The 25,736-nt window shown below is 61.4% G+C and overlaps 3 protein-coding genes across 3 annotated transcripts; all 3 read left to right on the top strand.

Moving 5' to 3' along the window:
- Nucleotides 1–3,140: 3,140 nt before the first annotated feature.
- Nucleotides 3,141–10,692, top strand: SEMA4C (semaphorin 4C; the record flags this gene model as incomplete). The annotated part of the gene is made up of 14 exons (XM_082851262.1): nucleotides 3,141–3,264; nucleotides 4,748–4,896; nucleotides 5,222–5,284; nucleotides 5,431–5,529; nucleotides 5,605–5,701; nucleotides 5,824–5,940; nucleotides 6,039–6,190; nucleotides 6,287–6,462; nucleotides 6,736–6,880; nucleotides 6,972–7,194; nucleotides 7,310–7,422; nucleotides 9,419–9,576; nucleotides 9,665–9,735; nucleotides 9,863–10,692. Exons 1-14 carry the CDS (start codon nucleotides 3,156–3,158, stop codon nucleotides 10,690–10,692), a joined length of 2,502 nt encoding a protein of 833 aa, XP_082707388.1. The 5' UTR covers nucleotides 3,141–3,155.
- Nucleotides 10,693–13,017: 2,325 nt separating this feature from the next.
- ANKRD39 (ankyrin repeat domain 39) lies at nucleotides 13,018–18,690 on the top strand. Its single transcript, XM_082851612.1, has 4 exons — nucleotides 13,018–13,146; nucleotides 14,190–14,293; nucleotides 14,630–14,833; nucleotides 17,256–18,690. Exons 1-4 carry the CDS (start codon nucleotides 13,047–13,049, stop codon nucleotides 17,397–17,399), a joined length of 552 nt encoding a protein of 183 aa, XP_082707738.1. The 5' UTR covers nucleotides 13,018–13,046; the 3' UTR covers nucleotides 17,400–18,690.
- A 120-nt stretch (nucleotides 18,691–18,810) lies between these two features.
- ANKRD23 (ankyrin repeat domain 23) lies at nucleotides 18,811–24,894 on the top strand (the record flags this gene model as incomplete). The annotated part of the gene is given in 12 exon segments (XM_082851233.1): nucleotides 18,811–18,815; nucleotides 19,078–19,193; nucleotides 21,944–22,050; nucleotides 22,252–22,319; nucleotides 22,321–22,378; nucleotides 23,511–23,636; nucleotides 23,885–23,983; nucleotides 24,072–24,359; nucleotides 24,501–24,588; nucleotides 24,591–24,598; nucleotides 24,675–24,692; nucleotides 24,696–24,894. Coding segments are annotated over 12 exon segments (1,056 nt in total). The 3' UTR covers nucleotides 24,771–24,894.
- Between the last annotated feature and the right edge of the window lie 842 nt (nucleotides 24,895–25,736).

The following is a 25,736-nucleotide window of genomic DNA, read 5'->3' as shown; positions in this document are numbered from 1 at the left end:
GGGCTGGCCTCCCTGGGGTTCCTCTGTCCACCTGCCCAGCTCCGAGAAACCAGCTGGCAAGGAGGACACCCCAGCACCGCCCAGGAGGCCGGGGCTACAAGTTGCTTCTAGGAGCGGCTGTGGGCGGAGGCTGGCGGTTCGGAAGATGCCAGTTCTCCTCCAGCGTGGCTCCCCTCAGAACCCTTTCGTCTGAACATCAGGGCTCATGTCACTTGTTATTCAGTCTTCCAGGGGCACCAGAAGGAGTCATTTCCTGAGGGTAGGCTCTGTGCAATCGAAGTCCAGGGTTGTCTTCGCCGGGAGCTGGCCGGGGGGCGCTGAGCAGGTCTCTCCGCCTGGAGCGTGAGAAACAAGGGGCAGAAGGTCTCGGGGAGACTTGGGGGGTCTTACTGGCTGGTGAGGCCCGTCCAGTCTGGTCGCAGGGGTCAGTGGAAGTTGGGGCCAAGAAACGGAGAAGAATTGGGGGCCAAAAGACAGACCACTCTGGTCCGCCCCGAAAAGAAGCCTCGGATACTCGCCCTGAAGTGGCCCGCACGCCTTCGTTCCAGTAACCTCAGCGTGGGGATCCCCTTAGCCCCATTCCCGAGCCCGGCCGCCCAGCCTGCGCGGTTGGCCTTGGGGGACACTTCGGAAAGACCCGGTGAGTCCGACTCCCCAGTGCCAGGGCCAGGAGTCCCTCCCCCGCCCCACCTCCCGGCGCGGTGGCGCAGCTCGCGGCTGCAAGGCGCGGGGCGGCAGGGCACGGGGAGGGGCGGGGGTCCGAGCCCCCGGGCGGGGAGCGGGTAGGCGTGCGGGTCGCGGCGGGTCGCAGCCCCCTCCGGGGCGGGCCTTCGCGGCCCGCCCCCGACCTCCGTCGAGCCCCCCCGCCTGACGTCAGGGGGAGGGGGCGGAGAGCCGCGGCCGCGGCGGAGAAAGAGCCGGCGCCCGCCGCGGTGGCGCGGGGAGCCCGAGCCCAGGGGCGCCGAGCCGAGCCGGGCCGAGGGGCGGTGGCAGAGGGGCAGCGGAGCTGGGCGGGCGGGCGCGCGCGGGCGGCGGCGGCGCGCGGGCAGGGGCGGACCGTGGTCGGAGCCGAACGCGAGGGCGGCGCCCAGGGATTCAAGCCGCGAAGAAGAGGTGAGTGAGGCCGGGTTTGCTTGGGATCGGAGCCAGGGGGCTCCGGGGTCGCCGCTTTGTCCCCCGACTCGGGCGGGGGACGCCGCACGCGCGAGGGACAGGGTCTGGGGGCTCAGGGAGGGGCGGTGGCGGGGACAGCTGTCCGCCCGAGCGCCTTCCTGCGCCCCCCGCGGGCAGCTTGGCGGGGGCTGGGGAGCGGGGAGAGCGGCGCCCGCCGCCACAGGGTCCGGAGGCGCGGACTGGTCAGGGGCAGCGGGGCTCAGGGAGCGGGGGTCCCTTGTGCAGTCCGGTCCGCGTCCAGGATCTTCTCCAGGCCCCCGAACTGCCCCTGGCTCCCCCACCCCCGACGGAAAGTTTGGGGCGGGCTTGGACGGAGGCCGATGTTGTGGGATCGGATTTCCCTGCCGCGGCCCCCCGGCCGCGCGCCCGCTCCGCTGGGGAGGCGGGCTGTCCTGGAAAGCCAGGCTCCTGAGCCGCGCCGCCCAGTCCCCGGCTGGAGCGCTAGCCCTGCAGCCGCGGGGGCGCCGTCCGCGGCCCGCCGCTCTGGGTGGGCAAGGGTGGGAGGCGCGCCGCCAGGAGCCCGCACCCCTCTACACACCCCCACCTCCGGGGCTGCTCCGGGGAGGAGCTGTGGCGGCAGAGCCTTGGAGCGCGCCGCGGGGTCCGGCCCGGGCCTGGGGTAAGGGGCCGAGGGAGGGCTGGGGGTGTGTTGGGGGACGGGGGTGGTGGTGAACGCATCTCCTGCGCACCCCCCCGCCCTTCCCGCGCTGGGTTACTGGGCCGACAGGGGGCGTCCGCAGGCCGGGCTCCGCCACGCTCCCAGCGCCGCCGCTTTGTTTGCCTTCAAATCCCCGAAGCTGGGGGAGGGGAGAATCCGGGGGGGCGGGGGGGACCCGGGACGGGGTCTTGGCGGGGACCCTTTGTTTTGGGGTGAGCATAGACCCAGCTTCTTTGTCTCTGTTCCCGGCATTGGAGGGCTGGAGCAGCGGAAATTAATACAGATGGCCTGCCCTGGCCGGGGTCCTGGGGGCGCGATCTCTGAGTTGGGAAGGTTCGTCAAGACCCCGGGAGAGCGCAGCAGGCGCCGGCCCTGCTCGGGGCGCCCTCCGCGGTCCAGGAGGAACCCCCCCTGGCGCTCCCCACCGGGTCCTCACTTCCCCCCAGCCCCCGCCTGAACGCGCTGCCGGGAGATCCCTGATGAGACCGGAGCCGGCTCCGTTGTTCCGCCGCCCCTCAGCCCTAGGGCTGGTGTCTCCTAGGATCCTGTGCGAGGAACAGGATGAGGCCCCGGTCATTTCCACGCCCATCCCACCCACTTCCTGCCTTCCTTCTTGGGCAACAAAGGGGCCTCGGGAAGCGGGGCCCCTCCAGCTCCCGGACCCACTTCAGCCCTGTGATGTGGAACGGGGTTTGGGGCTCTGCCCGGCTATTGTCTGCGCTGGGGGAGGCGAGAGGCTGGGGCCGGGACCCCCGCAGGCCTGATGCGCCGAGTCCTCCCTGGGGGTCTTTTCCAACCTCCTGCCCCACCGCATGCTTATCACCCTGCTGAGGGGTTTGCGTCTCAGAATTAGGTCTTGGAGCTGGCTGGAGCCCCAGTAGGGCCAGGTCCTGACTCCAGAGGTTATTTTAAGAAATCTTTTGACTCTATCAGGCCTGAGGGGGGGAGGGGGTCCCCTTTTTATTTTCTTAAACAACTTCCTGTTGAAGAGAAGGAGTCGGGGAGGGCCCGGAGGTTGTCCGAGTGTCCAAGTGTCCGCTCTTGCAGCTGACTTAGCTCTCTCCCTCCCCCCAGGGAGACCCCATGGTCCCTTTGGAGGCTGTAGAGGCTGAGGCCAGGTGTCGGAGGGGACTAGGTCTCTGCTCCAAGGCCTGGGGCACGGGGGAGTCCTGGGGAGGATGGATCTGGTCTTCTGTCCTGTCGGTGCCTCCTGGTACAGCTTGTGTGGGCCCCCTTCCGGTCTGTTTTCTCTGGCTGTGATTCTGACCCTTTCTTTTCCCCCAGCAGGGCAGCTGGCCTGGAGCTAAGCGCCAGGGCGTGTGCCATGGCCATGCACTGGGCCGTCTGGCTGCTGGCAGTGGGACTGTGGGGCCTGGGCATTGGGGCTGAGGTGTGGTGGAACCTGGTGCCCCGGAAGACGGTATCTTCTGGGGGTGAGTGCCTGGAGGGCGGGGAGCGGGAGGCCAGGAGGGACTCCTGGGGGAAGAGGGGTGCTAAGGAATTGCCCTCTAGGACGTGCCAGCCGTATTCTGCAGTCGGGCTCAAGGCCCACTGATGTATGTGACACAGCTTACTGAGGAATGTGAGTGAGTGGCCCTAGGGACCCAGAACTGGTAGTCCAGGCCAGGACCTAGAGGATCCCTCCTGACACTTAGGACCTGGCTCAGCTGCCCCTGTTATACAAGAGAGAGTGACCATTCTGCATTACTCTCCCCGTGCCTCACTTCTGGAATTATCGCGAGCACTGAGAGCCTAAAGAGAGAAACCTGGGTCAGGATGGGCATGAGGTGAAGGGTGTCACTGCCTGCCCCCAAGTCTTTCCAGCTCTCTGCCCCCAGGAGCCCCCTTAGCAACCCTGATACAATAGACGTCCCTCTGCTGCCCTGACACTCTGCTGTCTGGTGGCCCTAGAGTGGGGGGGGTGCGCACGCATGCACGTGCTCGCATGGGGGGATGGCAGACCTGACAGCCCTTCTGTGCTCACACACCTGTATGCAGAGGTGATGTCAGGTGTTTGTATCATCTGTGTGCTCTGGGGACCCAGGATGAGCTCACCTCCCACAGGCTCCTCTCCATGCTAACGAAGCCTTCCCTTGCCGGCCTAGGTCTGGGCCCATCGTTGGCTCCAAAGAGTGAGGCTGGTTCAGAGGGGCCCTGAGGACAGGTCGGCAGCTGTTCTGGGGGCTGACGTAGGAACCCTGTGACTACGCGAATATCATAGCGCCCTGCTTGGCGGATGGCAACAGGGCTTCCCGGCCCTGAGGCTTCAGCGCCATCTCTGGTCCCCAGCTTCTGGTTTCCGCTGACCTCCCTGGCCTGGCCTCCCAGCCCGATTCCATCTCCTGCCGTCCCTCCTCAGCCCATAGCCGGCTGTGCTTGTATCCCTAACAGCCCGGATTTGGGTCTCACTGGAGGGAAGGGTTTCCTAAGTCAAAGGAGTGCTCACAACTTCTGTCCGTCCTACCCTACTGGATCAGGGTCCAGGGCCTGGCTGGACCCTGGTGAGGGCAGCAGGCAGCAGAGCAAAGAAGGAAGCAGCAGCTGAGGAAGCTGGGAGGGGGGAGTACTGCTGACCCTGAGAGTGAGAGCCGTCGGTCTGATGGCTTCCTCTGACCGGAAGCTGTGGCTGAGATATCCTTCCTTCCTCCTCCCCAGCCCAGATTTGCCTCCGCCCCGGCTGGGAAAGGCCAGGGAGGCCTGGGTAGAGCTGTCAGAGCCAAAAGCCTGTTCAGAAAATGCCCTTTACTACCAGTCAGGGGGCTTGGCTGGCATCTGCCTGTGGGGTGCTAGCTCTAATGTGGGGACCAGGGGTGACCATCGCATAGAGGAGGGCTGATTTTGGGGGTGGGGGGCCTCCCAGAGTCCCAGGAAGGTCCGCTCACCCCATCCCTGCTCTTTCTGGCCTTGTCCCTGCAGAGCTGGCCACGGTGGTGCGGCGCTTCTCCCAGACGGGCATCCAGGACTTTCTGACGCTGACCTTGACCGAGCAGACCGGGCTCCTGTACGTAGGGGCCCGGGAGGCCCTGTTTGCCTTCAGCGTGGAGGCTCTGGAGCTGCAGGGAGTGGTGAGAGGTGGGGGAGCGGGAGGCACGCGGGGGTGAGAGAGGCAGGACCCAGAGGGGCTTCGCTTGGCCAGGCTGTCCCCTCGGCTCAGCTGCCCCCCACCCCATTCTCCTCGGTGAGCATGTTGCTTCCCCCGAGTCTGCAGCACTTACCGGGTCCACTGCGTTGGGGCAGCGGGGCTTCTGACCTCTGCTGGAATAAGCTCCCAGAGAGTGGGGACCGTGTCTTCTCACTTGGCTTCCCCACGTTGCTGCCATGGGCCCTGCTGGTAGCACATGCCCAGTATGTACCTGTGACATTGCTGACGTGTCTCCTCCCTGCCCCCAGATCTCATGGGAGGCGCCAGCTGAGAAGAAGGCGGAGTGCACCCAGAAAGGGAAGAGTAACCAGGTGGGCGCTTGGGACACTGCTGGCAGGGCCGGGGGGCATGGCGCACACTCTTTCCCCAGAGTCCCCTTTGACCCAGTGCTGGCCTGGGTCCTTGTGTCCCCATGTCCGGGGCCCTCATACTTTAACTGATGCCTCTCTCTCCCCAGACGGAGTGTTTCAACTTCATCCGCTTCCTGCAGCCGTATAACGCATCCCACCTGTATGTCTGCGGTACCTACGCCTTCCAGCCCAAGTGCACCTACATTGTGAGTGCCGCTCCTCTCCCCCAGCCCCCTCGACCGATCCCCGTCGCCTTCTCATCGCCTCTTCCGTTCCCCTAGGACATGCTCACCTTCACCCTGGAGCGTGGCGAGTTCGAAGATGGCAAGGGGAAGTGTCCCTATGACCCAGTTAAGGGCCACACCGGCCTCCTTGTGGGTGAGTGGCTGTCCCGCTGCAGGTTGGGGGGTTCCCCCAGGACTTGTTCCCAGTCCGGGGCTGTGTGGCCTGAGTGCAGCTGCACCTCGCTTCTGGTCCGGCTGACCCCCTGTCTCCCGTAGACGGGGAGCTGTACTCGGCCACGCTCAACAACTTCCTGGGCACGGAGCCCGTCATCCTGCGGATCATGGGGCCGCACCACGCCATGAAGACGGAGTACCTGGCCTTCTGGCTCAACGGTGAGCCCCGAGGAGCCGGCCAGCCAACCGGGCAGCCGTGGGTGGGAAGCGCCGCGAGGGCCCAGCACCCGGGCTGACCCTCCCCCCCCTTCCCGCAGAACCGCATTTCGTGGGCTCCGCCTACATCCCGGAGAGCTTGGACAGCTTCACGGGGGACGACGACAAGGTGTACTTCTTCTTCAGCGAGCGCGCCGTGGAATACGACTGCTACGCCGAGCAGGTGGTGGCCCGCGTGGCCCGAGTCTGCAAGGTACAGACGCCCCGCGGCGGACGGCCCCGGGAGCGCGGTGGACGGCCCTGGGAGCCCGGCGGGGCTGACCGGCAGTGTCCCCTCGCTGTCCCCCAGGGTGACGTGGGGGGCGCGCGGACGCTGCAGAGGAAGTGGACCACGTTCCTGAAGGCGCGGCTGGTGTGCTCCGCGCCTGACTGGCAGCTCTACTTCAACCAGCTGCAGGCGCTGCATACCCTGCAGGACACCTCCTGGCACAACACCACCTTCTTCGGGGTTTTTCGGGCGCGGTGGTGAGTTGGCTGGGAGCCCTTGGGGGTGGGGAGGAGCGGGTCCGCAGGCTGGGTCTGACAGGGACAGGCCCCGGGGGACGTCCAGGCACCTGGCCCCTTTGCAAAGCCCCCCGCGGGAGGCGGGCCGTGCTCTGTCCCCGGTGGCACTTGGAGCCGCCGTCGCGTCACGTGGGCCCGTGACCTTCTTGTGCTTGGGCCCTGCCTTCCCGCTGCTTGCCCGGAGCTGTGGTCGCCCCAGGCCTGACCCTGGGGGTCCCTCCCTTGCTGTGACAGGGGCGACATGGACCTGTCAGCAGTCTGTGAGTACAAGTTGGAAGAGGTCCAGAGGGTGTTCGAGGGGCCCTACAAGGAGTACCATGAGCAAGCCCAGAAGTGGGGCCGCTACACCGACCCGGTACCCAGCCCGCGGCCCGGCTCGGTGAGTCATCCGGGGCAGGGGCGCGCTTGTGTCCTCCTCTCCAGTGCCCTTCCCGCCGGGCTGATGGCTCCCTCCTCTCCCCCGCCCCCAGTGCATCAACAACTGGCACCGGCGCCACGGCTACACCAGTTCCCTGGAGCTGCCCGACAACACCCTCAACTTCATCAAGAAGCACCCGCTGATGGAGGAGCAGGTGGGGCCTCGGTGGGGCCGGCCCCTGCTGGTGAAGAAAGACGCCAACTTCACCCAGCTGGTGGCCGACCGGGTCACGGGGCTCGATGGAGCCACCTGTACAGTGCTGTTCATCGGCACAGGTGGGCCCAGGGGCGCGGCCTTGGCCGCTGGGGACTGGGCGGAGGCCTGTGTGCCCCGGGCGGGGAGAGCCTCTTGCTCTTTTCTTTACACCTGTCCTCCCCCACCCCCCCACAGGAGATGGCTGGCTGCTCAAGGCCGTGAGCCTGGGGCCCTGGGTCCACCTGATTGAGGAGCTGCAGGTGTTTGACCAGGAGCCAGTGGAAAGCCTGGTCCTGTCCCGGAGCAAGGTAGTAATCAGGCCCCACCCACCACTGTCCCCAGGCCACCCCTGGTCGTGTGCTTGGCCGGTACAGGGGTGGGGAGATGCCAGAGCCACCTCGGGTAGCTTGGGGCGGGTCCCAGGAATGAGAGCGCTCACGGAATCCGCGCTCTGCGGGCGTTATGTTTCATATACAGCCTGGTGCTGGCGGCCGGGCGTTATGTTTCATATACAGCCTGGTGCTGGCGGCCGGGCGTTATGTTTCATATACAGCCTGGTCTTGGCGGGGCTGCGTTCCCAGAACGCTGCTCTGTGCGCGCTCTTCAGGCCCCTCGGGGTTGTGCTGTGCCTCTTCTCTGCCGGTGCCACTGTTGGCCCGGCCTTGTCCTGTGTCGGTTCGTGATGCCCTTGTGATGTCACCTTGCCGACCAGCCCCGTTGCCCTCCAGCCCTGCCCCCTGCCTCCGGCGGCTTCAGCCGTTCCCCGAAGTGCTGCTCTCACTTCCGCTCTTGCTCTGCTCTCTTCTGGCGAATCTGCGGCAGCTTCCCGCGCTTGCCTTTCACCACCTGTGGTGGTGGCTCAGGTTGTTTCTCCAGAACGTGGAATAATGGCAGAAACAGAGTCTGTGGTTGAGGAAACACACAAATTGGCAATCACCATTCAAACAGAGGAAAACGCCTTATGCTCTGCTGGTGCTATTGTGAGGCTGACAGGCCCTGCGGAAACTGAACTTCCTGCGCTATTTATGCTGTCCTGGAGTGAGTGAGTGAGTGAGCGTGTGTGTGTGTGTGTGTGTGTAGGGGTGTGTGTGTGTGTAGAGTGTGTGTGTGTAGGGTGTGTGTGTGTGTAGGGTTGTGTGTGTGTGTAGGGGTGTGTGTGTGTAGGGTTGTGTGTGTGTAGGGGGTGTGTGTGTAGGGGTGTGTGTAGGTGTGTGGGTGTGTGTAGGGGTGTGTGTGTGTAGGGGTGTGTGTGTAGGGGGTGTGTGTAGGTGTGTGTAGGTGTGTGTGTGTGTAGGGGTGTGTGTAGGGGTGTGTGTAGGGGTGTGTGTAGGGTGTGTGTGTAGGGGTGTGTGTGTGTAGGGGTGTGTGTGTGTGTAGGGGTGTGTGTAGGTTGTGTGTGTAGGGTGTGTGTGTAGGGGTGTGTGTGTGTAGGGGTGTGTTTGTGTGTGTAGGGGTGTGTTTGTGTGTGTGGGGGTGTGTGTAGGGTGTGTGTGGGTGTGTTTGTGTGTGTAGGGGTGTGTGTGTGTAGGGTGTGTGTAGGGTGTGTGTAGGGTGTGTGTGTGTAGGGGTGTGTTTGTGTGTGTAGGGGTGTTTGTGTGTGTAGGGGTGTGTTTGTGTGTGTAGGGGTGTGGGTGTGGGTGTGTGTAGGGGTGTGTGTGTGTAGGGGGTATGTGTGTGTAGGTGTGTGTGTGTAGGGGGTGTGTGTGTAGGGGTGTGTGTGTGTAGGGGTGTGTGTGTGTGTAGGGGGTGGGTGTGTGTAGGGGTGTGTGTGTGTAGGGGGTGGGTGTGTGTGTAGGGGGTGTGTGTGTGTAGGGGGTGTGTGTGTAGGGGGTGTGTGTGTAGGGGTGTGTGTGTAGGGGGTGTGTATGTGTGTAGGGTGTGTGTGTGTGTGTGTAGGGGGTGTGTGTGTAGGGGTGTGTGTAGGGGTGTGTGTGTAGGGGTGTGGGGGGGGTGTGTGTGGGGGGGGTGTGTGTGGGGGTGTATGTGTGTGTAGGGGTGTGTGTGTAGGGTGTGTGTGTGTAGGGGTGTGTGTGTGTGTGTGTGTGTGTGTGTGTGTGAGATTACATTTCTCGGCCTCACAGTTTCGCTGTTCCTTTCTAATAAGGTCACATCTGTAAGATGCTTAGGATTGCGTTTGGCCTGCAGTAAGCCCTCCGTGCATTCTCAGTCCTCAGATTTCCCTCCTCAGGGCTTGAGCGCAGCCCCCTTTCTCTTTTGGGCCCCTTGTGCCCCCTGGCAACGGTCTGAGCCGCCCCCAGGCCATGTCCGAGCCTGGCTCACCCGCCTCCTGTGCTTCTCTGGCAGAAGCTGCTCTTTGCGGGCTCCCGCTCCCAGCTGGTCCAGCTGCCCCTGGCCGACTGTGTGAAGTACCGCTCCTGCGCTGACTGCGTGCTCGCTCGGGACCCCTACTGCGCCTGGAACGTCAACACCAGCCGCTGCACGGCCGTGGGCGGCCACTCCGGGTGAGTGGGGCTCTGCGCGTGCTGGGACCAGCAGGGAGGGGAGGGGGGCTAGAGCTGGGACGCTGATGGCCTCTGCTTCCCCCACCAGGTCCCTGCTGATCCAGCACGTGACAGTCTCAGACACCTCAAGCATCTGTAACTTCCGGGGCAGTAAGAAAGGTGAGCTGTTTTTTTTAGTCCCCCTCCCAGGGTGGTGGGCCTTGGGCCAGAGCTGAAGTGTCTGCATCCGCCCCCCGGCCTGGGTTTCCTGCACTGACTCTCTGCTCTGCTTTCTCTGCCGTTGCAGTCAGGCTCACGCCCAAAAACATCACGGTGGTGGCAGGCACAGACCTGGTGCTGCCCTGCCGCCTCTCCTCCAACCTCGCCCATGCCCGCTGGACTTTTGGGGGCCGGGAGCTGCCTGCAGAGCAGCCCGGCTCCTTCCTCTACGACGCCCGGCTGCAGGCCCTGGTGGTGATGGCTGCCCAGCCCCGCCACGCCGGGGCCTACCACTGCTTCTCGGAGGAGCAGGGGGCCCGGCTGGCTGCCGAAGGCTACCTGGTAGCAGTGGTGGCGGGCCCGTCAGTGACCCTGGAGGCCCGGGCCCCCCTGGAGAGCCTGGGGCTGGTGTGGCTGGCCGTGGTGGCCCTGGGGGCCGTGTGCCTTGTGCTGCTGCTGCTGGTTCTGTCCCTGCGCCGGCGGCTGCGGGAGGAGCTGGAGAAGGGCGCCAAGGCAGCCGAGAGGACCCTGGTGTACCCTCTGGAGCTGCCCAAGGAGCCCACCAGTCCCCCCTTCCGGCCCGGCCCCGAGACGGACGAGAAACTCTGGGACCCCGTGGGCTACTACTACTCGGACGGCTCCCTCAAGATCGTTCCTGGACACGCCCGGTGCCAGCCCGGCGGCGGGCCCCCCTCGCCGCCTCCTGGCATCCCCGGCCAGCCCCTGCCTTCTCCAACTCGGCTCCACCTGGGGGGCGGGCGGAACTCCAATGCCAACGGATACGTGCGCTTACAGCTGGGAGGGGAGGACCGGGGCAGCCTCGGGCACCCGCTGCCCGAGCTCGCCGACGAGCTGAGACGCAAACTGCAGCAGCGCCAGCAGCTGCCGGACTCCAACCCCGAGGAGTCCTCGGTGTGAGGGTCCCCCTCCGGCGGGGCGGCGTGGGAGGCGCGGCTCCTACTTTGCACAGGCACCAGCTACCTCAGGGACATGGCACGGGCACCTGCTCTGCCCCGGACGGACCCTGCCCGGCACCGCCCGGCCATGAGGACCTGCTCTCTCAGCACGGGCACTGCCACTTGGTGTGGCTCACCGGGGCACCAGCCTCACAACAGAGGGCACCTTCCTCCTCTGTGAGGGGCTGTGAATCACAGACGCACGGGACCCCAGCAGCCAAAACCTTTCAAGGCGGAAGTTGGAGACGTGGGTGTGTTTGTGTACATACATGTGTGTCTGTGGACGTGTGCACGTATGTGTGTGTGGGTGTGTGACACAGTCTTCCTGTTTCTGTCAAGTCTTCCCTTGGCCTGGGGTCCTCCTGGTGGGTCACTGAAGCTATGAAGGGGAAGGGGTTGTATCACTTTGCCTCTCCTACCCCCGCCTGTCCCCAGTTGGGGGGCAGCCATGTACATACGGGGGTGGGCTGGGCAGGGTGCTGTGCCCCTCCGGGGGAGTCCAGGGCTCTGGACTCCCGGGGCTGTGAATGTTTTCAGGGTGGGGGGGGGGAGATGGAGCCTCCTGTGTGTTTGGGGGAAGGGTGGGAGGGGCCTCCCGCTTGGCCCTGGGATTCAGTGGTATTTTATACTTGTCCTCCCTGGCGGGGCTGGGAAAGGTGGTGTGGGGGGAGGGGAGGGGGAGGGGAGGAGAGGGCGGGCATGCTGAGGACACGGCACATCCTCTCCCAGCCCCAGGAGGAGGGCTTCTCACAGTGTAACTTATTGTGTCCCCACGTATTTATTTGTTGTAAATATTTGAGTATTTTTATATGGACAAATAAAATGGAGAAAATGAAACTTCCTGTCACGGAGATAAGACATTTGGGCCAAAACCTTCTGGGTGCCAAGAGGGAGACTCCCTGTGGGTTGAGTGGGGCTGGACTGCCCCCCTTCTCAGTCCTGGGGCAGCCTCCCTTTCCTTCAGTGGTCCCCCTCCTGCCTGTGCCCCTCTCTGGAGGGGGGACAGCCCAGGCGCCAATGTTTTCCCACAGTGGTGGTTCGGGCTGGGAGCCAGACCAGGGCCACAGCCTCTTGAGAGCCAGCCTTGGCTTCTGGCCAAAGGGAGAAGTCAGGGCATGGGGAGTAGAAGCAGGAGAGCGGGAGGGGCCTGGCTTCCCAGAACTCTGGGAAGGGGAAATGGGAGTGAGGGGGCCGAGGAGGGGAACTTCCTAGAAGCAGCTTAAGGTGGTGTGGGCTGGCTCGTGTGAGGATGGGGCTCCCAACCAACTTAAGGGAGGAAAGATGACTTCCAGCCTTTGCCCTCCAGACTGTTAGCCCTGAACGCTTCAGCTTCACACCATAGGGAACTTTCCCCATTGCCACCCGGTGGGCACCAAGCCCCTGGCCTATGGAAGGAGCCGTGCAGCGCCCAGATATTTGTAAGAAAAACAGGACCCCGCCTGGGTTCTATAATTCACGCCCACACACAGAGGCGGCCAGTCCTCTGTACCCTTGACCGGTCTGGGGGTGCCTGCTGTGGCTGGAATAGGCTGCTGCCCGGCGTCCTGCTGTTAAGAGAGGGCTGGCATCTGCTGACTTGAGCACGCTACGCTTCCCGCACGGTCACTAAGCCACAGCCCAGAGAATGTCTCGATATAAGAAGGTTGATTCGGTGAACGAGGTGCCCACTGTGGGGTTGAGGGTTCCAGGCCCTTTTCCCTGCCCCCCGGGCCTACGTGCAGGTGCTCCCAGCGGCAGGATAGGTCATGACTACCTGCCTCCCACGGGGTTTTAAAAAGTGAGCAGGAGGGGCGAGAGGAGGGAGGGTGTCGCGCGGCCTTTCAAGTGGTCACCGCGCTGCCGCGGTGACCCGTCTTCCTGGGCCCGCGTGGTGGGGGAAAGAAGGGGGAAAGGACCTTGGGGTGCTCCCGGCGACCCCCTGCCCTTGGGGAGTCCGGTGGGACGAAGAGAACCTGGAAGGGCGCCACATAAACCCTCCCGACCCACCCCACCCCCGCCCCCCTGGGTTCCAGCAGGCGCGCCCCGGCCTCCGCTTAGCCTGGGACGCCCTCGCGTGGCCGCTTCGGGCGGGCGCGGCCAGGCACCACCCCACCCCCCCGGTCCAACCCCACCGCCGCGATTGGCTCCCGGGCTCAGACCCAGAAGCTTGATTGGTCGGCCCCGTGGCTCGTGCGGACGCCGAGTGGTCAGGCCGGGCGGGTGGGCAGCGCTGCGCCCGCCCCGCCCACCCCGCTCGCCGAGGCCGCGCCGGCGCCCGTGCCCGTGACCTTACCCGCGGCCGCGCCCGCCAGCGGGTGGGAGGGCGCGGAGGGTGACATGGCGGTGCCGCAGCCCTGCGCCGAAGGCCCTTGCTGCTCCCGGCCCAGCGCGGCTCCCGGCGTGCAGCAGACGCTGGACGAGATGGACTTCGAGAGGGGTGAGGCGGGTGCGCGGCCCTACCGGCCCGGCGCCTTCCGGCGTCCCCAGGCCCCCAGGGCAGAGGAGGTGGCCGAAAACCGGGGCCCCGAGGGGGAGGCAGCCTGGGGACCTAGTCGGAGCGTTGGCGGGCGGTGGGCTCACCGCTCCCGCGTAGTGAGAGCCCGCCAGGGACCCGGCGGGAGCTCGGCATTAGAAACACCGGCTCGCGTGCAGGTCGGGAAACAGGCTTTGGTTTCAGGAACTTTCCCCAATGGTGCGGCTGGGCCCGGCTCCTCACCTGGTGCGACCCCAGGACACCCAGCCCTGCTCCCCTGGGCAGCAGAGCCTGCAGCCAGGGTATTGCACCCACCCCGAGAGGATGGAGCTTCAGACCAGGGGGGCTGCGTGTGGGCACTGCAGGCGTGAGATACGGCAGAGATGGCCTCGAGGCAGGCGATGTCATCCCTACCTGTGGGCTCAGCGGGGTAACTCTTTTGCCCCAGACTATCCTTGCTGCTGCACTCGCCACCCGCGGCTTTGTGCACAGAGCCTGGCTCTGTCTGGTTTCTCACCGTGCGCACGGCCGACTTTGCTCCAGACGCTGCTCGCTCAGGCGTTCCAGCCAAAGCCCTCTGAGTTGTGGGACGGTTCTGAGGACTCTCGGGATTCCACAGATGGGGTGACTGTTCACAACTTTGGCTGTGGTTTTCACTTTGCGCCGGCACCTGGCAATGTCCTGTTCTTCCTTTTGACTGTGACTGTATATTCAAACATCTTAAACAGTACTTTATCCAACACTGGTGTGTTTGCAGTGGGAAGAAGGGTGACTGTGTCTGCCCAATCTCCTGTCCTGGTTAGACAAGCCCCTTGTCTGTCTTGCTCCCAGCGATGTCGCCAGCACCCAGCACAGTCCTTGACACAGAGAAGGTGCTCGTGTTAATATTTGTTGAACCCATGAATTTCCATTTTATAGATGAGAAAACAAGAGGTCAGGAGGCAAAGGGAGCGCTGGAAGCCCCCAGTCATTCAGTGTTATTCAGTGCTCGGGTTGTCCTTCTGCAGGAATCTGGTCTGCAGCCCTGAACGGGGACCTGGGCCGAGTGAAGTATTTAATTCAGAAGGCAGCGGACCCCAGCCAGCCCGACTCCGCCGGCTACACGGCTCTGGTGAGCTGGGGATGAGCCTCACCGGGTTCCTGCTCTCTGGGGGTGGGGAGGGGATGATGTTTGCATTTTCTCTTCTCCCACCCTTCCTCCTCTCCCAGCAGGGTTTCTGTTTAAGCATCACGTGAACCTGGGTTTTTTTAATTAGCATAAGTGCTTTGCATTAGTTATTTAACTTCGTTCTCATAAGGATTCTGCGAGGTAGGAATGGTCATCATCCCCAGTTTACAGTGGCGGCAACTGAAGCTAGGAATGAAGGCTCACCCTGGTCACCCAGGTGCCGGAGGGGGCACCGCCCGCCGCGGTTCTGCCCCCTGACCCCGGCTCTGTTCCCCACAGCACTATGCCAGCCGCAACGGGCACTATGCCGTGTGCCAGTTCCTGCTGGAGAGCGGGGCCAAGTGTGATGCCCAGACCCACGGGGGAGCCACCGCTCTGCACCGGGCCAGCTACTGTGGGCACACGGACATCGCCCGGCTCCTGCTGTCGCACGGCTCCAATCCCAGGCTGGTGGACGACGACGGCATGACCAGTCTGCACAAGGTGGGTCCCCTCTTGGAAGTTTCACAGGTTGCAAGAACCAGTCTTCTCTCATTAGAAAAGTTATAATATGGGACTTCCCTGGCCGTCCAGTGGTTAGGACTCCGCGCTTTCACTGCTGTGGGCCCAGGTTCAATCGCTGGTCGGGGAACTAAGATCCCGCAAGGCGTGGCCAAAAATAAAAAAGTAAAAGTTATAATGCGTTCACTGTAGAAAACATGGGGAAAACGGAAAAGCATAAAGTAGAAAATTGAAATCGTTTGTAACCTCGGTGCTCACCTCTCGTCACTTTAGGATTAACGTATAATTTTCCGGCATGTCTCCTGCGCACATAAATTAGAACTAAACGTATGGCGTCATTTTCTTTTTCTCCCCCTTCATGATGTGTCCTCAGTGCTTTTCCACGGAGCTTCCTGAAACTTGCACCACTCTTGCCTATCCCTCTAGTCTGCTTTCCACGCTGTGATCGGAGTGATCATTTAATTAAATGTCTTCTGACTAGAAACACCTACCCGCTGTGAACGGTTTGAGGAGTACAGACTGTCTGCCGTGGACACAAGTTTCCCGCCCCGCCCCCCGCCCGACCCCTGGTCCCTTAGTCTTCCCTTCCCTCCCTTAAGGCATCCGCTTTTACCGATTTCTTGTGCATCTTTGAGACGCAGTTGACGCACACTTACGGCGTATGTGTGCAAACCTGTTCCTCCGTTAGCCCCACTGATCTTCTCCCAGAGTGATGGTTTAAAAAGCACTTCTGACCACGCCGTGCCTTCGAGTCCTTCGGAGGCTTGCTTTTACCAAGTCCTTACGCTGCTGTACAGGCCCTCTGGGGTCAGCCCCTGCCTACCTGCCGGCTTGCCCTTGCCCCGCTAGTCGTCCTCAGTTTCTTGAACCTGCTTCTCTATCACTTGCAGGCCACAGACCACATCTCTCCCCATCCGGATGCCTCACATCACCCTTTTCCCTCTGACTAGCGTCTGTCCTTCCTTCTGGATTGCAGCTTCTACATCACGCCCTCCCGTTTCCTCAGAGGAGGACAGCTCTTGCACCTGGTTGCCCGGAAGCACTCTGTGCTTCACTTCTGACTCTTCTCCCCCTTGAAATTCCCTGTGTGAGCTCCGTCTCACTGGAGGCAGCTGGGATTGGTCCTGTTTCCTGCCGTGGCCTCAGCACTGAGCTCAGGTGCTGAGTGAGCAGCTGGGGGTTGTTTCGTTTTGAGACCCTTGCTGGTTGGAAAGGCGGGTTGCTCGTTTCTCAGTGGTCTAAACTGGTGTTGGCTTGAGTGTTTCACTGCCACGGCTCACATGATGGGTGTTGATAGGCAGGACACTGCCATGGATGGACCTAGCTGGTGTCACCCGCACTTGCGGCATTCTCGAGAAATTGAGGGAATGCACGTGTGTGAGGAATGTGAATCGTCCCTTCCTTCCAGCTTGCTTGCCTCCCTCCCTTGCTTCCTTCTGCAAACATTGGCACTTCCTTTTGCCAGAAATTATTTGGAATTCATCTTACAACTGCTCACAACACGCCATTGCCTGAGTTGAAGCAGTAAAATTGGGAATCCCAGGTCTGTAGTCATCAAGATAATATTTATGCTGAATAAAGATTTAGCTTCGAATTTGAGATGGTGTTCGGTACTAACATTAACTTTGATACCTTTCAGGAGCCCCCGTAGCCCTTTAATTTGTCTCTTGGGAGGAGTAGGGAATATAGTGATACAGCATAGCTATTGAGAGTTCGGACTTTGAGGTCACAGACCTGGCTTAGAATTCCCCATGCTGCCGCATTAGCTCTGTGACCCTGGGCGAGTTACTCAACTTTTGTAAGCCTCAGTTTTTTCATCTATAAAGTGGAAATAATGATACTTCCTACCTCTGATGGTTATTATAAAAGTTAAGTAAGATAATCTATGTAAATCACTTAACACTTCTCTTTTGGAGGATGTAGGTTAGAAATTGACATCCAGATTGGGATCGTTGATCTCCGAGGGGACGAGGAGAAAGCTGGGTACTGGGCCTGTTTCTCTCCGCTCATCTGAAAGTTCCCAGAGGGCAGGGGCCGTGTCTGATGTGTCTTGTGCCCACGGCACCCAGCACCCTATAGACAATCTGAATGTTTGTAAAGGTGCTTAGAGATCCAAGGTTCTGTCCTTGTTCTTAATGTGCAGGCCTGGGCAAAGAAGCATGGCCACTGAGCAGAGGACACAAGGAAGAAAAGCTGAAGCTGACTGCCCAAGTGGCACCAGGGTGCCCCGCCACCCTGCAGCACGTCACTGCAGTTTGGCAGGGGTTAGGGGAAACCGGCTCAGACGGCCAGCGCCTCCATTTCCACGAGACCTTTTCTCGGACTAAAAGGGCCCCAGAAGTGGAGCAAGAAAGAACAGGGCCCAGTGGGGTACGGCTTTTGATCCGGGCCTCTCTCCCCACAGGCCGCCGAGAAGGGTCACGTGGACGTTTGCTCCCTCCTCTTGCAACACAGCCCAGCCCTGAAGGCCGTCCGGGACCGGAAGGCACGACTCGCCTGTGACCTGCTGCCCTGCAACAGCGACCTGCGGGACCTGCTGGCCAGCTGAGTCTCCCCGCTCCTGTCACGGGCTGCGTGTGGGGTACACAGACTAGCCCTCCAAGCCCCCGCCTCGGTCAGCGCCTGAGCCGCAGGGTGGGATCCTGAGGCTGGAGGACCCCGGAAGAGCCCCATTCTGGCCACTGGGGAAGCAAGGGCGGCGACTTGGTGGGGCTGCCAGTACTCCAGCCTGGACAGGTGACCGTATTCTAAATTAGTTCATGTGGAAACATCTCTCCGTTTGGAAAAAATAAAGTTATATCCTTACCTCATCCCATGCACAAAAATAAATTTCGAGCAAAGACCCAAATCTGAAGATACAAAAGTATGTAAGCATGAGAAGAAACTGTGGAATATGTGACAAATGAACAGCTGCTTTCTAGCCAAGTGACCTTGGTACCAGTCACTTTACCCATCTGTCCAGCGTCCTCTTTTTTTTTGCCTTGCGGCACGTAGGATCTTAATTCCCCTGACCAGGGATCAAACCTGTGCCCCCTGCAGTGGAAGCACAGTCTTAACCACTGGACCGCCAGGGAAGTCCCCTGCGTCCTCATCTCTAAGGTGGGAGTGACTACAGTGGGGCTGCCTCGGAGTCCACATGGGGGTGAGACGAGTGAATATCTGGGGAGTGCTGGGGAGGGTGCCCGGCACCGTGTGGGCAGTGTATGGGAGCTCCCATCTGCCCAGAACCTGACCAACACTTGCGTTTATAGTAATTTCATTCATTTCAACCGTCTGATAGACTACACACTGCTGCTGTTTGGTTGCATTGCTAATTGCTGGTGAGGTTGAACGCCTGTCTTCTGTGACCTTCCTGTCCGTACCCTTTGTCCATCTAAAATTGTTCTCTTTTTCGATTCATAGGAGTTAGTTCTGTATGCTGGATATTGATCCTTTGTTATGTATACATGTACATAATTATATATCTTTTTCCTTTTCTCTTTGATGCTGTTCCTTGTCTTAACTGTGTTTGTTTTTATCTGTTCGTGGAAATTGGTTACCGCCGGTGTGGACGGCAGTTTGGCAATATCTATTAAGATTTAAGTGAACGGGGCCAATACATTGATTTCTCTGTAGGTCCCTAGAGAGATATTCATCTGTGTGCACAAAGATGTTTGCTTTGGGGTTTTTTTTTTTTTTGCCTCACTGAGTGGTTTGCGGGATCTTAGTTCCCCGACCAAGGATCGAACCCATGCCCTCTGCAGTGGAAGCGCCGAGTCCTAACCACTGGACCGCCAGGGAAGTCCCCAAAGATGTTTATTTACAGAGGCATTTTCAAAAATTTGGATTGGAGCATGGGGTGTAACGTAAAAAAAAAAAAAAAAATGCAGAGAGAACCTAGGTGTTTGCAGCAGGGGGACGGCGAGGTTCTAGCACTTTGAGTGCAGCGTGTGCTAATGTGGAAAGAGTGCTGAGTCGTGATGACGTAAAGTCTGTAGAAACATGTAGGTGCGTACACACAACACACAGGAGGAGCGTGAGGAAGCTGTGTGTTAAACTGTACCCATGGCTTCCGCGGGCTCCACGGCAAGAGTACTTAACCAGGGGTGTCCTGAGCTTCATTTGCTATGTTTGGAGTTTTTACCAGGAGTACGTTTTTTCTTTGATAAGTTATACCAGTATTAAGTGAATACCAATTAGTTTCATGTGAATACCAGTAAGTCTTCCGCTGAGAATTTCTGATGCAGCCTGTCGGTGCCCCCGCCCTCGGACGTTGGAGGAGAGGAGTCTCTGTGTGGCAGGCAGTGGAGTCCAGAACTGAAGTTCTGCTTGTTCTTGTCGGTTTCCCCTCACTCTCCTCCAGGTAGCCGTTTCCCTCCTCAGGACCACTGGTAAGAATCACCTTTGACAGAAACACCCTGGAGCATAAGGATGGAGTTTCTCTCAGAAGCTCAGGGCTCGGGCTTCCCTGGTGGCGCAGTGGTTGGGGGTCCACCTGCCGATGCAGGGGACATGGGTTCGTGCCCCGGTCCGGGAGGGTCCCGCGTGCCGCGGAGCGGCTGGGCCCGTGAGCCGTGGCCGCTGGGCTTGGAAGCAGTCACCAAGAAGCCAGCTGTGGTGGGGCCCTGGGCTGCCCTGGATCCACGGTTCTCCCTCCCGCGGGCTCGTCCTGGTCATCCCTGCTCCTGTTGCTCTGAGTCTTATTCACTAGGAAATCTGACAGCTAGTGAATAAGACTCCAGAATCCGAGTGACACGAGCAATCAGATTGCCCTTCAAAGGTCAAGGCAGAACTCAAGGCACAGCTGGGTGGAAGTCGTGCTTGGTGTCTTAGGGAGAATTAGGAAGTTTGGCTTTGGTAGCTGCAGACTGATTGCTTTGCAACTGGATTAATGGTTAACGTTCGTACTTGGACCTGCAGCGGATCTGAACCTCACCTTCCTGGCGAAGGGCGTCTCCGTGCCCAGGTCCACCACCAGGTCCCTGGTGGGGGACGTGCGTGTCGGCCGTGGGAGGCTCTTCAAGAGGCATGAGGGGCTGATGACGGGCTGGGCTTGGCTTCTGATGGTGGCCTAGCTTAATCGTCGACCTTGACCGTCACAGTGGTGAGGGAGCAGGGTGGGTGTCTGGGGAAGGAAACCACCACCAAGAGCAGCCCAGGCGGCCTGGCAGCTGGCCGGGAGTTGGGAAGTCCCTCGATCTCCTCCTGTAGCAGCCGGGAAGCGTCTCGAGGCAGAGGTCGGCCCCTTGCGTCTGTGCTTAGAGGTCCTCTCTAGGAGTCTTTTTGCCGGGGCAGTTGGGCCGCGTCTCCCAGGGTCTCAGGCAGCCAGACCTCCAGCAACGTGGCGGCTCACTTCTTTTTCTCCAGGGCATCTGCACTTAGGAGAATGGGAGCCGTTTCCCCCGGAACCTGGGCTGGTGGCCCAGCGCCCAGGATGTGTGTTTATTGGTTGAATCACTTCTGAGTAGGTGCGGGGGGGATGGCACAGGTGCAGGATGGGGGGTGTCTGAGGATGCAACTGACTCAGCTCAAAACAGCTCTTTCTCCCGCGCCCGCAGTGGGCTGTGTGCTCACACCGGTACTTTGGTGGGTGTTACGGAGCCACGGAGTCGCCTGGCCGGGGCCCGAGCCTCTGCCCTGCCCCCACCCCGGCCCCAGACAGCTCTCCTATAAAAGGGCTGAGCTGCTCGGCTCTTCTCGCTGGGGGCGTGACGAGCAGGGGAGGGGCCACGGACTTCGTCAGCATCCAGTAGTTGGTGAGGACGTGCAGCGGAGGCCGGGCAGTGGTCTGGGCACCCCCAGACCGTCTCAGCAGAACGCGGAGGCCGGGCAGCTCCTTTCTGGTGCCTGAGGAGGTTTTGGGAGTAGAAACCTGTAGTACTTTTCCGGCCTGTCTGCCTAGTTCTCGTGTGAGGTGGTGAGGGGCCAAGGAGCAAGAGAAAGGTGAGAAAGGCGTCTGGCGATGGTAGACGAGAAAATCCTTGAGTGTAGTGGGTTTTGCCCTGGACTGTGTTGGCCAAAGAGGAACGGGAAGCGGCAGGTCACCCCGGAAGACACAAGTGTGGCTGGGTGCTGGCTGAGCTCAGTTGCGTTGATGGTCTTTGCTGGGGAAATGGTCCGGAGGGTCTGGCTGCCTTGGCTGGGGACAAGGAGGAGGGCCCTCGAGTTCCCTGGGCAGCGAGAGAAGCAGGCACACCAGTGACACTCGGACGTCTGTTGTGAGGGATGGGGCATGGAGGGTAGCGAGGCCCAGGGCGTCACTTTGCCCCACAAGCCCCACTGCGGGCCAGGGCCCTGCTGCCCGCAGCCCAGGACAGCCGCTGCTGGGAGGCGGGTTGCAGGGCCCAGGAAGTGTTAGGCTGCCTGAGTTTGCTTTAGAAGGGAATGGAATGTAGTTCTACGTGGCTGGAAGCCCTAGGCTCTGCCATCGTATCATTCCAGCCTTTTCTCTCCCCTCAACGTGCTTATTCCTCAGGGCTCCCCAGCCGCTGAATCACGGGGCTGGGGGCCAGGGGAGGAAGAAAAGAATGGACCATTGTTTGGTGGGTTCTGCCCTAAGCACAGCACCGGTAGTCATTTCATTTTTATAGCTCCAAGAGGTAAGTGCTAGTTTTACCCCATTTTATTATGAAGAAACATAGCTTCCTGAAGAGCCAAAATTTGAACGCAGGAATTCAGAATTTTATCCGGGAGGCACCTCCTCTGTCCCCCCGGGCTTGGGGTCAGGTGGCAGTGTGGTGTGCTCGGGTAGGAATGTAAGGACAACCACCCACGAGGGAGGCCCTGAGCTCACCTGGACACAGCCCAGCAGCATAAATAGATGCGGCGTCAGGCCCAGGCCGCAGGGTTCCTGCTGACAGGACAGAGTGAGCAGCAGTCAGCCCCCGGGCCTTGGGTGCTGCTGCAGGTGGTGAGAGCCAGCGACAAGCACGGGGGTCAGGGAGCCAGCGGGGCTCCCTCTGCCGTGGAGCTTTGAGAGGGGTCAGGCCAGCTCTCAGATCCACATCCAGATCGCTCATCTCTGTACGTCAGCTCCTGGCAGGACTCCCCTGTCTGGCACAGTTGTGTTTTCTAAGGGCTCCTCCTAATTTTTCTGATTCTTTGTTCCTATAGGTAAGTGGAGAGAGTCGAAAGGAACGAATTGGGATGTGGACACGGAGTGTCTGATCCTGGAGGCCGAGGCCCAGGAGAGGCAGGAACTGGACGAGGAGAGGAGGAGAGTGAGTGGTGGGGGGCAGGGGGCACGGGCAGGTGGAGCAGGGGGGCTGCGAGCCCGGGGCTCAGGGTCTGACAGCCTGGGCGCGGCGCTTCTCCTGCGGCTGAGAAGACGAGGGTTAGAACCACCAAGAGCTGCCCCAGGGTTGCCGTGGCCAGCAGCCAATGGCTGGCGTGGTCCTGTTTCTGCCCGCTTTCTGCCCCAGCATGAAAGATTCAGCAGTGCCAGAGCTAACTTGGAGAGCCTGGCTGACCTGGAAACATTGGTTCGAAGACAGAGAAAAGCGACTGAAACGCAGAGTCCCCGCCAGGGCACCCGAGCCTGAGGTCAAGGTGAGCGGGAAGGTGGGTGCGTGGGAGTGCCACACCAGGGCTGGAGTGCCTGAGCAGGAGCCCCCCGTCCCTGTGGGAGGCCTGGGGAGAAGTAACACTGCCGCCACGCAGCTGCACAGCCCGCACCAGGGGGCCCTCCGCCCCCGGCGTTGTTTTCTACGGCTGCTGCCGGAACCAAGTACCCCAAACTGCGGGCTTAAACAACAGCTATTTATGGTCGTCTCAGAGGCTGGAAGTCCAAGATCAAGGAGTCGGAAGGCAGGGTTGATTTCTTCTGAGGCTCTGGGGGCGGATCCGTCCACACCTCTCCCCAGCTTCTGGGGTTGGTGGTGTTCCTTGGCTTGTGGCCTCATCGCCCCGATCTCTGCCTCTGAGCTCACGTGGCCTTCTCCCTGCCTGCGTGCCTGTGTCCAAAGGTCTGTCCCTTCTCAATAAGGACACCACTCGTATTGTACCGGGGCCCACCCTACTCCAGTATGACGGCATCTTAACCGATTACAGCTGCAATGACCCCATTTCCAAATAAGGTCATGTACTGAGGTACTGGGGTGAGGACTACAATATGAACCTGTGCAGGGGGGCGGAACACAAGTCAATCCGTAACCCCGCCCCATACCTATTCAGTCAGAATCTTCTGGGGGCAAGTTCTGTTGTTGTTTTATAATTAATGTATTTTTGGCTGCGTTAAGTCTTCACTGCTGCGTGCAGGCTTTCTTTAGTTGTGGTGAGCGGGGGCTACTCTTCATTGCCGTGCGCGGGCTTCTCATTGCGGTGGCTTCTCTTGTTGCGGTGCACGGGCTTCAGTAGTTGTGGCACGTGGGCTCAGTAGTTGTGGCTCGCAGGCTCTAGAGCGCAGGCTCAGTAGTTGTGGTGCACAGGTAGTTGCTCGACGGCATGTGGGATCTTACCGGACCAGGGCTCGAACCCGTGTCCCCTGCATTGGCAGGCGGGTTCTTAACCACTGCGCCATCAGGGAAGTCCTGGAGGCAAGTGTTTAAATCTATTGTTTGTATAAGCCAACAGTGCGCTGGTCCTCCGCCAGCTATTTGGAACCACTTGGTTAGACTGGTGAGGCTGTGTCCCAGAGGCCTAGTGTGGGGAGTGAGTTGATCTCGTCCTTGAACTTATCCAGCCGCAGCCCCTGGCCCAGCTGGAGCCCGTGGACCTGGAGGCATTCCTGCAGGCAGCTGCTGAGAACCAGGAGGCCCTGACTGACAAGTACCTGACAGACGGAGGGGACCCCAGTGCCCACGACAAGGTAGCGAGGGTGGGTGCAGGCATGCGGCCTTCAGCGTGGTCCAGTCAGAGCCTAGGAAACTGCAGGGTTTTTCTGTTTTATGGGGCATGGGTCCCATGATGCCTCCTGAGTCTGAAGAGAGAGGCCCTTCACACGACGGGGGAGTAAGCAGCTCTGTTCAGGGCACCAGCTCTGGGAATGGGGTTGCGGGTGGGACCTCCGGGGGTGGCTGCGCTCCCTGCATCTAACTCCCTTCCGCAGCACCCCAGCTCCACCGCACGGCCTGGCACTGGGCCTGTCCGAAGGGTCACAGCCAGCTCGTGAACAAGCTGCTGGAGGCGGGTGCCACCGTGGACGCTCGGGACTTGGTGAGAACCAGGAAAGGGCCATCCCCACAGCAGACCCCCCGCCTGGCATCTCTGCAGGTCAGGGTTACTTTGGTGCTTTGTTTTGCAGCCGGACGGGACCCCTGTGTTCTGGGCCTGCCGCAGAGGGCACCTGGACATCCTCAAACAGCTGCTTAACCGGGGCGCCCGGGTCAATGCCCGGGACCAGGGGAGGGCACAGGCTGCGGGGCGGCCCAATGCTCTTCCTGGGGTTGGGACATGGCCTTGCCAGCTTGGAATGACACTGAGGCTCACCGCTCCCTTAGATCTGGGGCACGCCCCTGCACATGGCCGTGCACACCGCGACTGCCTGCAGCACCTCGTCACCTGCGGGGCCTGCGCTGACGCACAGGACAAGGTAGGCGTCTGGTTGTCCCGGGCTGGGGCGGCTCCACCCCTGGGGGCCACGACTAAGGCAGCCTGAGCTCAGCGACAGTAGCTGCTGACCTGACCCTCCCTGGGAAGCGAAGGTAGGAGGACGCCGCCCCCACCTCGACAGGAAGGGGACACGGCTCTACACGAGGCAGTGCAGCCCAGCCACTGCAGAGCCCTGAAGGTGCTGCTGCTCTCCGGGGCCGGGCTGGGCGTGAGAATGCGGTGAGTGCAAGCGAGCACGCGGGGCGGGCCGCTCCGGGGAGGAGAGCGGGGACTCACCCGGCATCCTCATGCCCAGGCTTCAGTGACCCCAGTGTAGCTGGCCCAGGACTGGCAGTGGCGCATCTGGGAAGCACTTCAGGCCCACGTGGCGCACCCCCATACCCGGTGCTGACAACAGCCGATCCTTGGGGCCACTCGCAGCCACCATTCCATCCCGTCATCTCCGCCCCCGTGCCACTCACGTGTCTCACCCGCTTGCTCCTCCCTCGGTCACGACTCCCCGCTCAGGGCTGATTCCTCGCCTCCAGGCAGCCATGTCAGACCAGCCTCCCCGGCTTCCTGTCCCAGGCTGAGCCGGTCCCCGCCAGGGCGCGAGCTGGGGGCTGACGCAGAGGACCCAGGGGTGGCAGGCGGGTGCAGGAAACAAAGTGGGTCCAGACGAGGGGCAGTGGAGGAGCGTGGGGGCCCAGGGCGGAGCAGCACGGGAACAGCCTCGAGCTCCCTGGGGCCGGTGCCAGGGCTCCTCAGTGCCCACTGGTCCCCGGTCCAGGAGGTGGCTAGGCTCTGCCCTCCGTCAGGGCCCTCCTGCCACCAGGTAGTGACTCGGTGCATGGCCAGCAGCAGATGCCCTTGGGTGCAGGTTTCTCCAGGGGCCTCCATGCCTGGCCGTCCGGAGGGGGCTGCTGGACGGCTTTGAGCACCCCTGCACCGAAGGCCAGCCCCAGCCTGCTTGCCTCAGAAGCCCCAAGACCGACGAGCTGGAGCTAATGTTTTAGGGAAACCTTGTGCCCTCTGTCGAAGGCTTCGGACAGGCCTGCCCGCTGCCCTCTGGCTGGCCATCTGGTGGCTCCCCTCACAGGGGGACGCGCCTGGGTGCTGGGGATTGCGTGCGGCCCACTCAACTTTTGGCGTGGTGGCCTGTAACCCTGCTCTGCCTCTGGCGCCGACGTCACCCCGGCCCTGGTACTAGAGTGCGTGCTCTCACTGGCCCCTGCAGCCGCGGCCGTGCTGCTTCACCCCAACCCTCGGAGGCAGGACGTGGAGGGCTCTGAGCTCAGCTGCTCCTTTCCCTCCTCCACCGACTGGGGGTGGCCCGAGGCCCCACCTCCACACGCTCCCCTAAACCCCCCCCCCCCCA

This window comes from Leucopleurus acutus (assembly GCF_964270905.1).
Source record: "Leucopleurus acutus genome assembly, chromosome: 12".
NCBI lineage: Eukaryota > Metazoa > Chordata > Mammalia > Artiodactyla > Delphinidae > Leucopleurus > Leucopleurus acutus.
This window is presented reverse-complemented; position numbering and strand designations above follow the sequence as displayed.

What these genes read in the sequence shown, in the direction of transcription:
- ANKRD39 (XM_082851612.1), top strand. Translation starts at nt 13,047, where the DNA reads ATGGCGGTGCCGCAGCCCTGCGCCGAAGGCCCTTGCTGCTCCCGGCCC. An exon ending in CGAGATGGACTTCGAGAGGG is followed by an intron (nt 13,147 to 14,189) that starts GTGAGGCGGGTG and finishes GTCCTTCTGCAG; the next exon opens with GAATCTGGTCTGCAGCCCTG. An exon ending in GCATGACCAGTCTGCACAAG is followed by an intron (nt 14,834 to 17,255) that starts GTGGGTCCCCTC and finishes CTCTCCCCACAG; the next exon opens with GCCGCCGAGAAGGGTCACGT.